This window comes from Oryx dammah, unplaced genomic scaffold, assembly GCF_014754425.2.
Source record: "Oryx dammah isolate SB20612 unplaced genomic scaffold, SCBI_Odam_1.1 HiC_scaffold_5, whole genome shotgun sequence".
Lineage (NCBI taxonomy): Eukaryota > Metazoa > Chordata > Mammalia > Artiodactyla > Bovidae > Oryx > Oryx dammah.
Window position 1 is genome coordinate 16,211,629 of NW_024070189.1, and position 12,480 is coordinate 16,224,108.

The window sequence follows — 12,480 nt, forward strand, 5'->3', positions numbered from 1 at the left end:
ATTTGTGAAAATCACATAATGTGGGGCTGTATTTACTAATGAAAGCAAGAGAGGTAAAGAGCCGACTTGAGGACAGAGACTTTGTAATTATAGTTCAGGACAGACTTAGATATTATTTGGAATATATGTATTACCATCTAATAATGAGTAGGGAAAAACTATGCCTAAACTTACCTCCAGAAAGGAAGAGTATTAAAATATGTGTTATATTTGAACTGTATATTAACCATTAAACAATTATGAATTCCATAGTATTTCCGTTTCTGAGGATAGTAGCATCCTGTAATACACTCCTTCTGGTTTTTCCACAAGGCATACTTTCCACTGTGCACATTTCTAAATCTGCCCACACTAAGCTTTTGTAGGAAAATATTATTTTAAGAAGAAAGGGATCAATAACGCCCTAAACTTGGGCAACTGGATAATTATCCTGGCCAAATTTTTCTATGTAGGTGACAAGATGCATTTTGGCAGAGAAATAGTGATGCTTTGAGTTATTGTAATGTTTTATTCTTTAGAAGAAGCTTATCATTGATAATTTATTCTAAGGCTAAATTATTCAACAAGAAAGCTTCATGAGCGCAGAAAAGAAGGTGTATATGAATTTTGTGAATTCATTTTGTGGAGTCAAACAAAAAAATAGAAAATCAATAATGAAATAATTGCCTCTGTCAGATGGCAAGCAGAAATGATTTTATAGTACATTGTGTGTCTGTGTGTGTTTTAACATAGAAGAATAAGTTTATCAGTGAGAGTAATAATGAACTTATATGCTTTCAATAAATCACTTTAATTCTATGAGAAATAACCATTGTGATATAAAGATATACACATTGCAATTTCTGTTCTCAGCAATAACAGTTTAAAATTGTTTTAAGAAGAATTCATCCTTTGAATAATATGACTATGTGATGATGTCTCATTAGCATATCTTGTTACTTGATAGCTTATTTTTTAGTAATATCTTTTTTATAAAGATTTTATTTTAATCACTTAGCATAATTTTAATGAACTATAAAACACTTTATTCACTGGTTGAATGAGGCTATTTATAATAAGACTTTTGGCAAGGATATTGTTAATTTAAACTAGAGAACACTTTCAACTCTGTAAGTCTGCAGGGCGTAGTTAAACCTGACACCTTGGATGACACATTAAAAATGCATCAGTGAAAACCTCTAAGTGCTTTAATTTAAAAAATGGTAGAGAAACAGATTAACACATTTTTAAGTATCTCACACAGTCAGTCAGACATGGTGGGGGAAAAAGTCATTATTTAACAATTACCATGTTCTTTTTATAAAGACCTCATATCCGGATAATAAATAGAGGGTGATCTTTAAAAAGTTACAAAAATGAAAACTTTAATGATTTTTTACTTTCTCAACTGTGAATGACCAAAATGGCTTTTCTTTGGTATCTCATTTCTAATGATTATGTATATGTCTTTGAAAAAATGAAATGCTGACATGTTTTTGAAGGAAATATAAAATTCTTTTAAAAATTCTTACTCTTCTACTATCTGTACTCCCAAATTTTTCTTATTTGGAAGTTCTATAAAGTCAACCTCATAATTAAGACTTCTAAGAGTCTACAATTCAATAATAAACAAAGGGCAAATTGCGTGAACATTTGTATTATAAAGGACTGTATTTTTATCTGAAGTAATTATACTCCTAAAATTCATAATAAGTTTATTTAAAATAGAGATATCATAATGCCAGTAAATATTGGGTTATTGCCTCAAAATACATGGAGCTGCAATTAAATTTTATATTGAGACGATTTTTTTTTCTTGCTGTTTCTGGCAATGTTTTCCCAGAGGTATAAAATATCGTACATTTTTATGTATTATAATTCATAACTACAGGGATTTGCTGTAACAAGAGCATTACATTTATTTGACCCCTCATGTTGAATTTTTAAAATGTTGGGAGTCCTTTGAGGAGAATCTGGATGAGCTGGCACAAAGTGAAATGCCAAAATGTAATCTTAAGGAGAAAGTGGATTCCATGACGCCTGTGTGCTAGCTCTAAGATGTTTGATTGTGGGATCATAGATTGGCTTTCACATTGCTAATGTGTGCTACCGACTGAGCTTTCTGGACCCTTTCTGGACTGATCAAAAAGAGGGAACTGACATAGCTTGACTCCAGGATGATGAAGTTTCATTCACAGATTACATGGCCTTTTAATTCAAAGATAATGTGTATCATCTAACATGTATATGTTAGATACAGATAGATGTGTGTATGTGTGTGTGTATGTGTATGTAGAGTGTGACTTGGAGGAGATTTATTGGTTTTAAAGTCCCCAAAATATCTACAATGAAATTAAATCATGATTTTTTAAGGACTGGTTGACAAGCCCTGGCTGACAATGCATGTATTTATACATATATATATGTGTATAACATATATAACATTTTACTTTCTCAACTGTGAGTATATATATACATATATATACAACACACAAACACATGTATGAGAAAGACTCCAGGTAAAATTTCCAAGAAGAATAAAAGACAAAGCATGGACCAAGCTTCCGCCATAGAGCAGGTCCTCTAGGGAGCTGACATTGCCTCTTTCCCTTCAATAGTATTTAAAAGGACAGTGGGCATTGCAGAGGGATTATATTTATGTTTAATGAGTATAAATGATATGAACACCTATTTGAAGAACCAAGAAAATAGTGTTTCAGTGTGCGCTCTACATTCCTGTGCTCACTAACATGTCGACGGGCTTAGTCAACTTGATGGAGGCATCTGAGAATCACAGCTTTGGTAACTAGATTGCAGTGTGACTAGGAAAGTCTATGAAAATTATTTACTTATGCACTTACTCGTTTTTCACCTCTTAAATGCCCAAGGAAGTGGGCAAGGAGGTAAGAGGAAATTATGCACCTATAAAAACATGCTGTGTAATAAAAATACTACCTGACTTGACTTTTACATCGGAATCTCATACTTCAAAACTTCCAATCTACTATGAATGTTTTGAGTATCATAGAATTACTGAACTAAAATAACATGCAATGTGTTTAAAGGCCTCTACAATTTAAGGCCAATAAAAGATATCACTTTTAATGAGTTCAGTGGCTATTCTTGCTTATCTGATGGCAAAGTCATTAAATCTTTCTATGATTTATTTTATATAGAGATAAATAGAAATATTTATATATACTTGTATACATATAAATATTTTACTATTAAACATTAATATATATAAATAGTTTCATACTTTAATATGAAACATCATCATATTCATTTGTTGGGGAAAAATTGAGCATTTCGTTTTATTTCTCTGAGAAAAAGAATCCATCTTCTAAATTGTTTAAATTAAAATCTCATTAACTTTTAGATTAATAATAGAATTTTTTATCTTTGAGGAGAAACTTTCTTAGTATGCATTGGGTTTTTTGGAGGCAAAAAAAAGTAGATTTAAAAAAGATATTACCAATGGATCTTGCTTCTTTAATAAATTCAAAAACTCAACAGAAATAGTTCAACAGTTCATCATTCAGAATAACTTCAATAACTTTCCTTTTATCTGCTTGACACCTATGGTTTTTGTTGTTTCCTTTTGTTGTTATTTTATAATTTTATCATTTTTTTTAAATTTTATCATTTTTAAAGTGGAACTTTCCTTCACTTACTAAAGTCTTGTCTTGGCAGAGACTGAAGTGTAACTAAATATCTATAATTAAGATTTAAGACAAGTTTTCTCTGGAATTCACAACGAGTTTATTCCAGTTTTCCTGCCCTCCAGAATAAAATCACCACTTTCTGTTTATTATCGTAAAACTGTTGTTTCATTATTATTGTTTTTTGTTATTATTATTAGAAATTCTAGTGAAAAGAAGGTCTTGGCTAATCTACTGTTAATTTTATATTCATCAGCTATAAGTGGCATAAGGGTCCACAGGAAAATTAACTTGTTTTATTTGAAATAAAGACCTAAATTTACTTGAGAATGTAGGTTGTAAAATCAAATATAAATTTTAGTTGGTTAATAATGACAGAAGTAATTAGACATGACATAAAAAGCACAGCCCGGGGACTTCAGTGGATCCAAATGTGATGAGTATTTTGTTTCTCAAATTTTAACAGAGAAACCTAAGTTCTCAACCATAAAAATCCCTCCCTACCCCCACCAACTCATCAATCTCATTTTGCTCTTTGCATACTGATCATATAATTAGGTCATTGTCCCTGAGGTTCATCTGGGGAAGAACAGAGAGTAGGAATTGGTGCAGTTTCAGTATTAGGTCACCTTAGACCTCTTAGGCTTCCCTCAGCTCAGTTGGTAAAGAATCTGCCTGCAATGCAGGAGACCCTGGTTTGATTCCTGGGTTGGGAAGATCTGCTGGAGAAGGGATAGGCTACCCATTCCAGTGTACTTGGGCTTCCCTACGGTTCAGCTGGTAAAAATCTGCCTAAGTGCTTCCCTGGTGGCTCAGATGGTAAAGAATCTGCCTGCAATCAGGAGACTCACGTTTGATCTCTGTGTTGGAAGATGCCCTGAAGAAGGCAATGGTTACTCACTCCAGTAGTCTTGCCTGGAGAATCCCATGGACAGAGGAGCCTGGTGGGCCACAGTCCATAGGGTCACAAAGAGTCAGACATGACTGAGTGACTAACACTAGACCACCTAAACTTTAAATGAAGTAACAAGGTTTTTAAGTGCTAAAAGGTTGTCTTAGTTGCTGTGACTGTTGAGTCTAGAGCCAAGACTTTCACATTGATTTAAGTCACCTTAACACATTTTGCATTAAGAAAAAACTCAGTGTTAGCTGAATAACTTGTTATTGACTCTGGAGAAATGATTTTTGTCAGGAGCTTCGAGAAATAATTTCTTTAATATGATATTTTAAAATTTATCCACATTTTGTTTAGCATGCTGCTTAATTAAAAGAGAGTTGGGAATCAAGGGGAAAAAAAGAACTGGCAGTAGAATAGGAAAATATGCTTCTTTTCCAGAAGCTACAATAAGGATTTTTTTGAGTTAAACAATAGAATAGCATCAGAGAAGACTGCAGTCATTTTATCTAAGGTTTGTGCTCCAATTTTCAACTATAAGTGTATTTTGTAAGGACTTTTCTAGAAACTGATATGACAGTGTGCTAAATGTGGCAGTTGAGAACCAATGCTATAAATGTAAATAATGTGTAACTCTGTACAAGTACAAGTGAAGTTGCTCAGTCGTGTAACTCTGTAGTGATGGTCAAACCATGTCTTAAACTCATGACTATTTCCTGATGTCCTCTCAATTACTATGCTACCTGACCAAACCAGGTACAAGTAACTTAGGGAAATGTAATTGGTTTCATTAAGAAATAGATTTCATGTAAAAAGCACAGGTAGAGTGCATAGATGATCTCTGGTACAATTCTAGCTAAACTTAAATTATTCAGATTGCTGCACACCTTAAAGTATGTTAGTTCATTATTGCTTTCTGACATAATTTCTTGGAAGGATCACTTTGAAAGGAATATATATTCTTAAGCAAATGGAATTCCAAGTGACTGATGGTCGATCAAATATTTATTGAGCACCTTCTATGCATAATCAGGTATCATGTGAGGTCCTAGGCCCTACCATCTTAGGTAATCATGCTAACATAAAATTGTGGAATAATCAAATAAATTACAAAACTGCTTTCTCTACGTCGGTGTCAGAGGTTGATGCTTTCCCATAACTATCATCAGTTTCCCATAATTTTACTATAACTGTCACCCAGAGACAGGATGCTAAACATCAAAGTTTAAAGGATACGTGCAATTTAGATGGTCTCTTTAAAAGTGAGGAATTGTTCTTGATTTCCTAAAGTCAAAATTGGTTTCACTTTATAAAAGCCTGATAATTCAGCAATAAAATGTCCAATATGAATCTGTGGCTTTGTTTCCAGCTAAATAGCCATCTTTCATAGTATTCATTTATTTTTAAAATCATTTTAGGGAAATTCCAATTAACTAAGTAATTTATATGATATATACTAAATGTTATATTGTAAAACTATGAAAATTTTAGTAAGGAATTAAGACAAATTTGACTAGGTACATGTTTATAAATAAGATTTCTGTTATTGTTATTTTAAAATGCTCTGGCAGTTTGTGACATTAAATTATCTTGTTAAAAGGAACAGATAGTATTGGATTTATTTCTGAATTTTAAAATATGTTTAAACAGTTCTACTTTCCAAAATAAAATGTTAGACTCAGATACATTAATAAACTACTAATAAAGAGGTAAGTAGATTCTTTTAAAATTACAAAAATAATCCTTTCTAAGCTTTACTACCATTGGATTAGATAAGAGCAAGACAGTTTAATTAAAATTTTAAAAATGTGATTTATTCAAAAGAGGAAAACTTACAGTTCATAAACATCCAAAGTGTCTTTAGGATATATCATTTTAAGGTTTTTACTTGTCTGAATTTTGATGAGTTAATCAAGTATGCTCAAAACACCTCAAAATTTAGCTAAATATTTGTTTATTTTTAGGAACTCTCAGAAAACGAAGTGCTTGGATCTTATTTCTCTGTGAAGTCTTTCTTTTGGAGGGTAACGTCTAAATCCTTTTTATTAGTATTCTTGACTTTTGGTTCTGATTATAGTAATTTGGAAGTTCAGTGTGAATTAAGAAATTCACTTTTTAAAATAGATTATTTTAAAGAGAGATGTATTCATTTGCCTTTTTTATTAACTTTTATTCTGTCATTTAGGTGACTCTTTTATTCTTCACTTGTAAAAACTAAGAGCTTCATATGTTTAACATATTGCTTTGAAGTCAATGGGGGCCCAGATTTATCCCAAATTCTTAACAATTAGAGGTCCACAGATCTTTCAGGAATATGCGGCATTGTCTAGTGAGTCGATAAAGATGTTTTTCCCCTTCTTAAAAAATCTTCCATCTATTTGGGGGAAATAATTCTATTACAGTGATCTTGTACTATATACATACTAGATAATGAGTGTTCTTTCTTTGGAAAGAAAACCCTATGAATTAGAAAACAGCAACTCTGCTTTTGATTTAAATTAATAAAAAAAATTCCACAAAGACTTTTTTTAAATGCTGTTGCCATTTAACGTTATTTACGCTTTCATGACTTAAACATAATGAGCTCTGTCATCCTTGTTCTCTGTTATAATTCTGCATTGTGCAAGGCACAGCTTATTACTAATGCACCTACGGCTTCAAGAGTTTCCCTCTTGGAAAATTCATACTTGGTACGTGATTACCTAGCAATAGATATTGCAGTGAAAATGCTACTCTTGCAGGACTTTGCCATTTTCTTTTCTTGGTTCTTAAACCTGCTCATGACTGAAAGCTGCGTTTCTCTTTTAGAGATTTAAGATTTGTTGTGGTGTCTCTGTGAAGCAGACAGGCAGGTCCTAGATTAAGTCATACAGTGACTTGACCAATGAGCAAGTAAAACCAATACCTGTTTATCTTCTACCTCCTCCCCACACACTTCTTTTTTCAGTCTTGTATTTGCATGAGCTTATTTTAATTATTATAGCTTCATTTCCTTTCAGTCTACTGATGACTGCCTTCACTGATGTTATTCTGTATTGCTGGCAAAATAATAATGTTTCCTCTTATATGTTCATACATTATCCATGAAGACACAGAGTGACTGTTTTTAGAATTACCCCATTACCTTAAATGGAAAATAGCTTTCGGCAAATTTTTTTTCTCCATTTTCCTAAGACCCACAATTATGGTGAATTCATACAGTTTACACCTTTGCCAAGAAAACAGAATTCAGGGGTGTTCAGTGTTTGTTCTGCATGCAGCAGATATATAGAATGATCATTAGGAAGACTTGCACCAGAACCAACTCTGTAAGCACTGCTTTCTCTGGGTTTCCCTTTCAAATGACTTTCTCAGCATCTTGTTTTCACTTTCTACTTCCAAATTAGCCTTCTACTTATCAGTACTTTCCATTTGGTTGTATCCGTCTTTAAGTATTCTTCATTAACCTTTCTCATCTCTTAATCTGTCTTATTTTAGAATATCAAATATGCGAATTTAAAAGATAACTTTTTAATATCTGCAGTACAGTGATCTACTGTCTTTTTTCTGAGCATACACTGAGCTACAAACAAATGGAGTCTTAAAAGCAGAACCTTTAGGGGTCTTTTATGTTAACAGTGAGCAAACTAAGGCCCAGAGACATGGTGCCATTGCCCTGAAGTGCCTAAATGGTATGATCAGGACAAATATTTCTCTCCTTCTGAATGTCAGAGAAATAAATGTTTTGGTGAAGACTTAAAGCAGCAGAGTTCTTTTGGGGCTGATGAATAGAGATTCAGCACATAAATAGAGCCACCCCTTGGTTAATCTCCATTGACAGCCTTTCAAATTCTTCTTGCGTTATGTGACCCTTCTTCTATGCAGATCCTTGATCCACGAAGGGATGGATGTGTTTGGGGGCTATGATGTTGCCGTGTTTGAGGTTCCATTTTACAAAATCAGTGACCAAGTCTGCTTTGAGTGAGTGTGATCTTTCATATTCTCATTCAAAGGTCACTCTTATAACTGACCTCATTGCTCTTTGTGCAAGCAATGTTTGTATTCTGATGAACTTTTGGAAGAGATGTGTATGAAAAAGAGGTTTGCCATATTTTCAGACATGCAGGAATCCTAAATAGCTCAGATAAAATCTTATATGAGGAGTGTATGTGTGCTTTGGGAGTTAAAAAGAAAGTGATATGAAAAAAACTGTCAGCTTATTTATTATGTAAGGATTAATACTTTGTCCAGGAGATGGTACCTGAATTACACTGAGTGAAGCTGAATCCTGGTGAGAACTGGCTCAACAATGTCATAGCTACTTGCTATATCTTAATTTCCTTACGAGCAGAATAATGGAGAGAAAAGACTGAAGTGATATGGGGATATTCTAATTTTTCCAAAACCTTGTCATTTATAATTTATCAAAATGTGGTATCTGAGCACACAAAACATTAAGCAATGGGTATGGCAATTACCAAGTTTCTCATGAAAGGAATAAAAATATGTGAAACCAATTGGATTGCTCTAAGTCAGGATTTCATTAAAGACATTTAACTTCCCATTAAAGGATGGTAATTCAGTGAAGTTCTTTCAAATATTTAGTACATTTAAGTTTCTTCCCAGTTATTTCCACTGACTAGACATTTAGATTCTGATGACTGAGAGCTAATTGAACAATCCATCTTATGAGAGTATTACAGTGAATTAAAGAGAGATTTTAATATTGTTTAAATGGAGAAGGCTGGGCTATGCCAAGATGCCTCATATAAAAAAAATAGAGAAATGGATCATAATATGAAATCAGTAAAAAAAAAGTGCATAGAATACAGAATGATTCAGAGTTAGTCAGAGCGCTACTAAATGGTAGGGTCAAACAAAAGTTTGGTTGAAGGAAGACCCTGCAGACCACGGAGAAGTATTGAGGTATTTGCTTTGTAAAACAAGAGTGTGATCCTGTGCAAAAGTCCTTACATCCTGAACAACTCAACATATGACATACCCAGGAAAAGTTCAGGTATTATTTCTATCAATAGGTATGATAATAATAAGGCCCTCAGGGGGGAAAAAAAAAAAAAGAACTTTTAGTTAAAAACCTCAAAAAACTGTCTCTCTAAATCAAATACAAGACTCATTATTTCTTTCCCATACCACTGAAAAGAAATTTACAGATTACTTTAGCTTACAAGGTTACAACTTACATGATGCTTCTATTTGTATATATTTTGAGCAAATACAGTAAAAGCTTAAGATCATTTTTTTGGGGGGGGGCACAGTTAAGTTTAGAGAGGGTAGTTAAAACATCTGAAGTAAACAGAAATACCTTCCTGACAACATAAATTGAATCAAGAAGCAATAGACATAGGAAGGAAAGTTTACGGATAAAAACCAATGAATCTCTGTAAGGATTATAGCACCAGTGAATCATCTTCTAAGGAAAAAAGAGATCGAAGCTTTATTGTTAGATGAGACACTTCAGACCAGACTGGACAAAGCACTAGGAGGGTTTTCTGTAAAGGCAATCCTGCTTTGAGAGGGTGGATGGACCGTAGAGCAAATCTACTTGTTGGGCTTCATCATCCAGGTACAATTCACTGGAATAAACTCAGCAGGAAAAGGGAAAGATAGAAAGTGCCTGTGCCTGGAGTGAGCTCATAATTGCTCCACGCTCCAAGCTTTGCAGCACAAAACAGTCATTCCAGGCTGTCATTATCTCCTCTTTGTAGTGTTTTGTGGATCATTTGATTAAATAAAGTCATGTGCACCTCTGTGCTGAAAATAGAGGCAAGGGCTGTCTCCACGCACAACCATTGTAAGGACACAGGCTATGTCTTTCACTCCAGTTTCATAGTGTCTGGGTCTCATTTAGAAAGATTAGGTTTCACACAGGTTAAAAAAAAAATCCAGGATAACAAAAGCCAAGGACTATTTGCACACAACAGAGAGCAGGTTGGTACAACTGAGTGTCCCTTTAGCCACATGTTAAGTCTAAATAGACTTTATTTGGTTTGGTTCTCTGTTTTAATCAGGATCTAGAATAATAGGAATTTATTATTAGTGATCCAATTTTTTAAGGAACAGATTTAGTAAACTTTATTCATGAAAATTAGAATTTAGAGATAGTCTTAATTTATATGCAAAACTCTACAATTTCACTGCCTTTTTAATGAGGCTGTAATTTGTGATGGAGTGCAGCTAACTCTCTACTGCTTTTACTTAACAACATATGCTAGAGGTATCACCTCTTGAAATTTTTTTCTTTATTTAAGCCCTCAATTAGCCCTTCTTAATAACCTATACCCAAGGATGTATTTCATTTAAATATAAGTCAAAGTGTTTCAACAAATCCTATACAATTTTGAAATGCATTTTTGAGTTGAACTTATTAGACTCTGTCCAAAAATTGAGATGTAGTGGGAAAAATAAAAAATTAATTATCGGCAATTCCAAATTAAAATCTCTGCTTTGCCAATCTTTAGTCATTTGGCTTTAGGTAGGGTATTTATCGGAAGGCAATGGCACCCCACTCCAGTACTCTTGCCTGGAAACTCCCATGGACGGAGGAGCCTGGTGGGCTGCAGTCCATGAGGTCGCGAAGAGTCGGACACAACTGAGTGATTTCACTTTCACATTTCAATTTCATGCATTGGAGAAGGAAATGGCAACCCACTCCAGTATTCTTTCCTGGTAGGCTGCCGTTTATGGGGTCACACGAAGTAGGACACAACTAAAGCGACTTACCAGCAGCAGCAGCAGGGTATTTATCTTCTCTGTTCCTCAGTTTCTGTATCTTAAAAATACTTGTCATGAAAAACACTAGATTGTAAAAAAAAGAAAAGAAAGAAAGAAAGAAAAAAAGAAAAACACTAGATTGTGAAAACTCCAGCACTTAGTAGCTGCTCAATACATCTTGATTTCTTTGTGTGAACTAACCTAATTCAGTCCTCCTTGTTGATGTTAGTAAAGCTGATTACTCTCATCATAATACTGTCCAGCTGCTCTAGAATTCATTTAACAGAAACTTTTAGCTCCGCCATGATAGTTTCTTTCCATTTTTTTTTTGTTCAGCTCTATCTTTTCTATCCACCTCTTGTTGGAATTGATTTTGGTAGTGATGGGAACTTTGGGTTTGTTTTTTTTAGCAGCAAAGACAGCAAAGATAAGTGTTACATGGGGCAAAATTTCTCTTACTTTAGAAATATCTCTTTAAATATTAAAGAGAGATTCACATGTGGGATGCAGTTACTATGATCATAGTTATTGTGTGTCCATGCAACATTTATTCTCCTGGAACTTCATCACCATTTTGACATTGGAAAAAGTCTCCAAAAATTTGAGGCCAACAGACTTGGGGAAATTATTTTTTCTATGACTTCTCCTGCTCTACTTCTTTTCTCTGCTATACCTGTTAGCAAAACTGTGAAACCACTCAAGCGGGATCTATCACCATATAATCTGTCCTTTATTTCCTTGACCATTACAGCATAATGTTACTAAAGAAAATGGTGGCTGGAAACTATTGTTGCCCTGGCATTTGTCTTCATTGTGCTAGGAGACATTTTCTGACCGTGACTTGAGATGCAAATACATATTTCTTTCAAATAATTTTTTGCTGGAGTGATGCTAAACTCTGATTGACATGAGGTGTTGAGAGTTGCCCAAGGATTTCCCCTGTGGCTCTGATCGTTCATTTCCATCCAGACATGTGGCAGGCCTGCTCTTCCTGTCCTGGGCTTCTGCAAAGCAGAGCTTCAGAGTGCTCATTACCAAAATGCACAAGTAAGTTCCACCAGTTTGTTTATTTTTTTCTTTTCTTCTGAGCTTGCATGAGCTGTGAACTCTCCTGGCGGACTTACTCTTCTAAAACCATCCCCTATCCTAACATCTTTTATGTGTATGAAAAGGGATTGAAATCTTGAATTCGTTTTCAAGGCATAATGTACATGAACTAATACTCTGTTTAAA

At 34.0% G+C, this 12,480-nt stretch overlaps 1 protein-coding gene across 6 annotated transcripts in view; it reads left to right on the forward strand.

The window, feature by feature from the left end:
- MCTP1 (multiple C2 and transmembrane domain containing 1) overlaps positions 1 to 12,480 on the forward strand; it is a 565,543-nt gene that overhangs the window by 331,730 nt on the left and 221,333 nt on the right. For 2 of the 6 annotated variants that reach the window (XM_040241502.1, XM_040241507.1), the window contains one exon: positions 6,501 to 6,560. The exons of 3 other annotated variants lie outside the window; for them this stretch is intronic. In XM_040241502.1, the coding sequence (XP_040097436.1) occupies positions 6,501 to 6,560 (60 nt within the window). Of the gene's footprint in view, positions 1 to 6,500; positions 6,561 to 12,216; positions 12,295 to 12,480 lie in introns of all 6 variants that reach the window. One more of the 6 variants, XM_040241506.1, reaches the window with a different exon arrangement.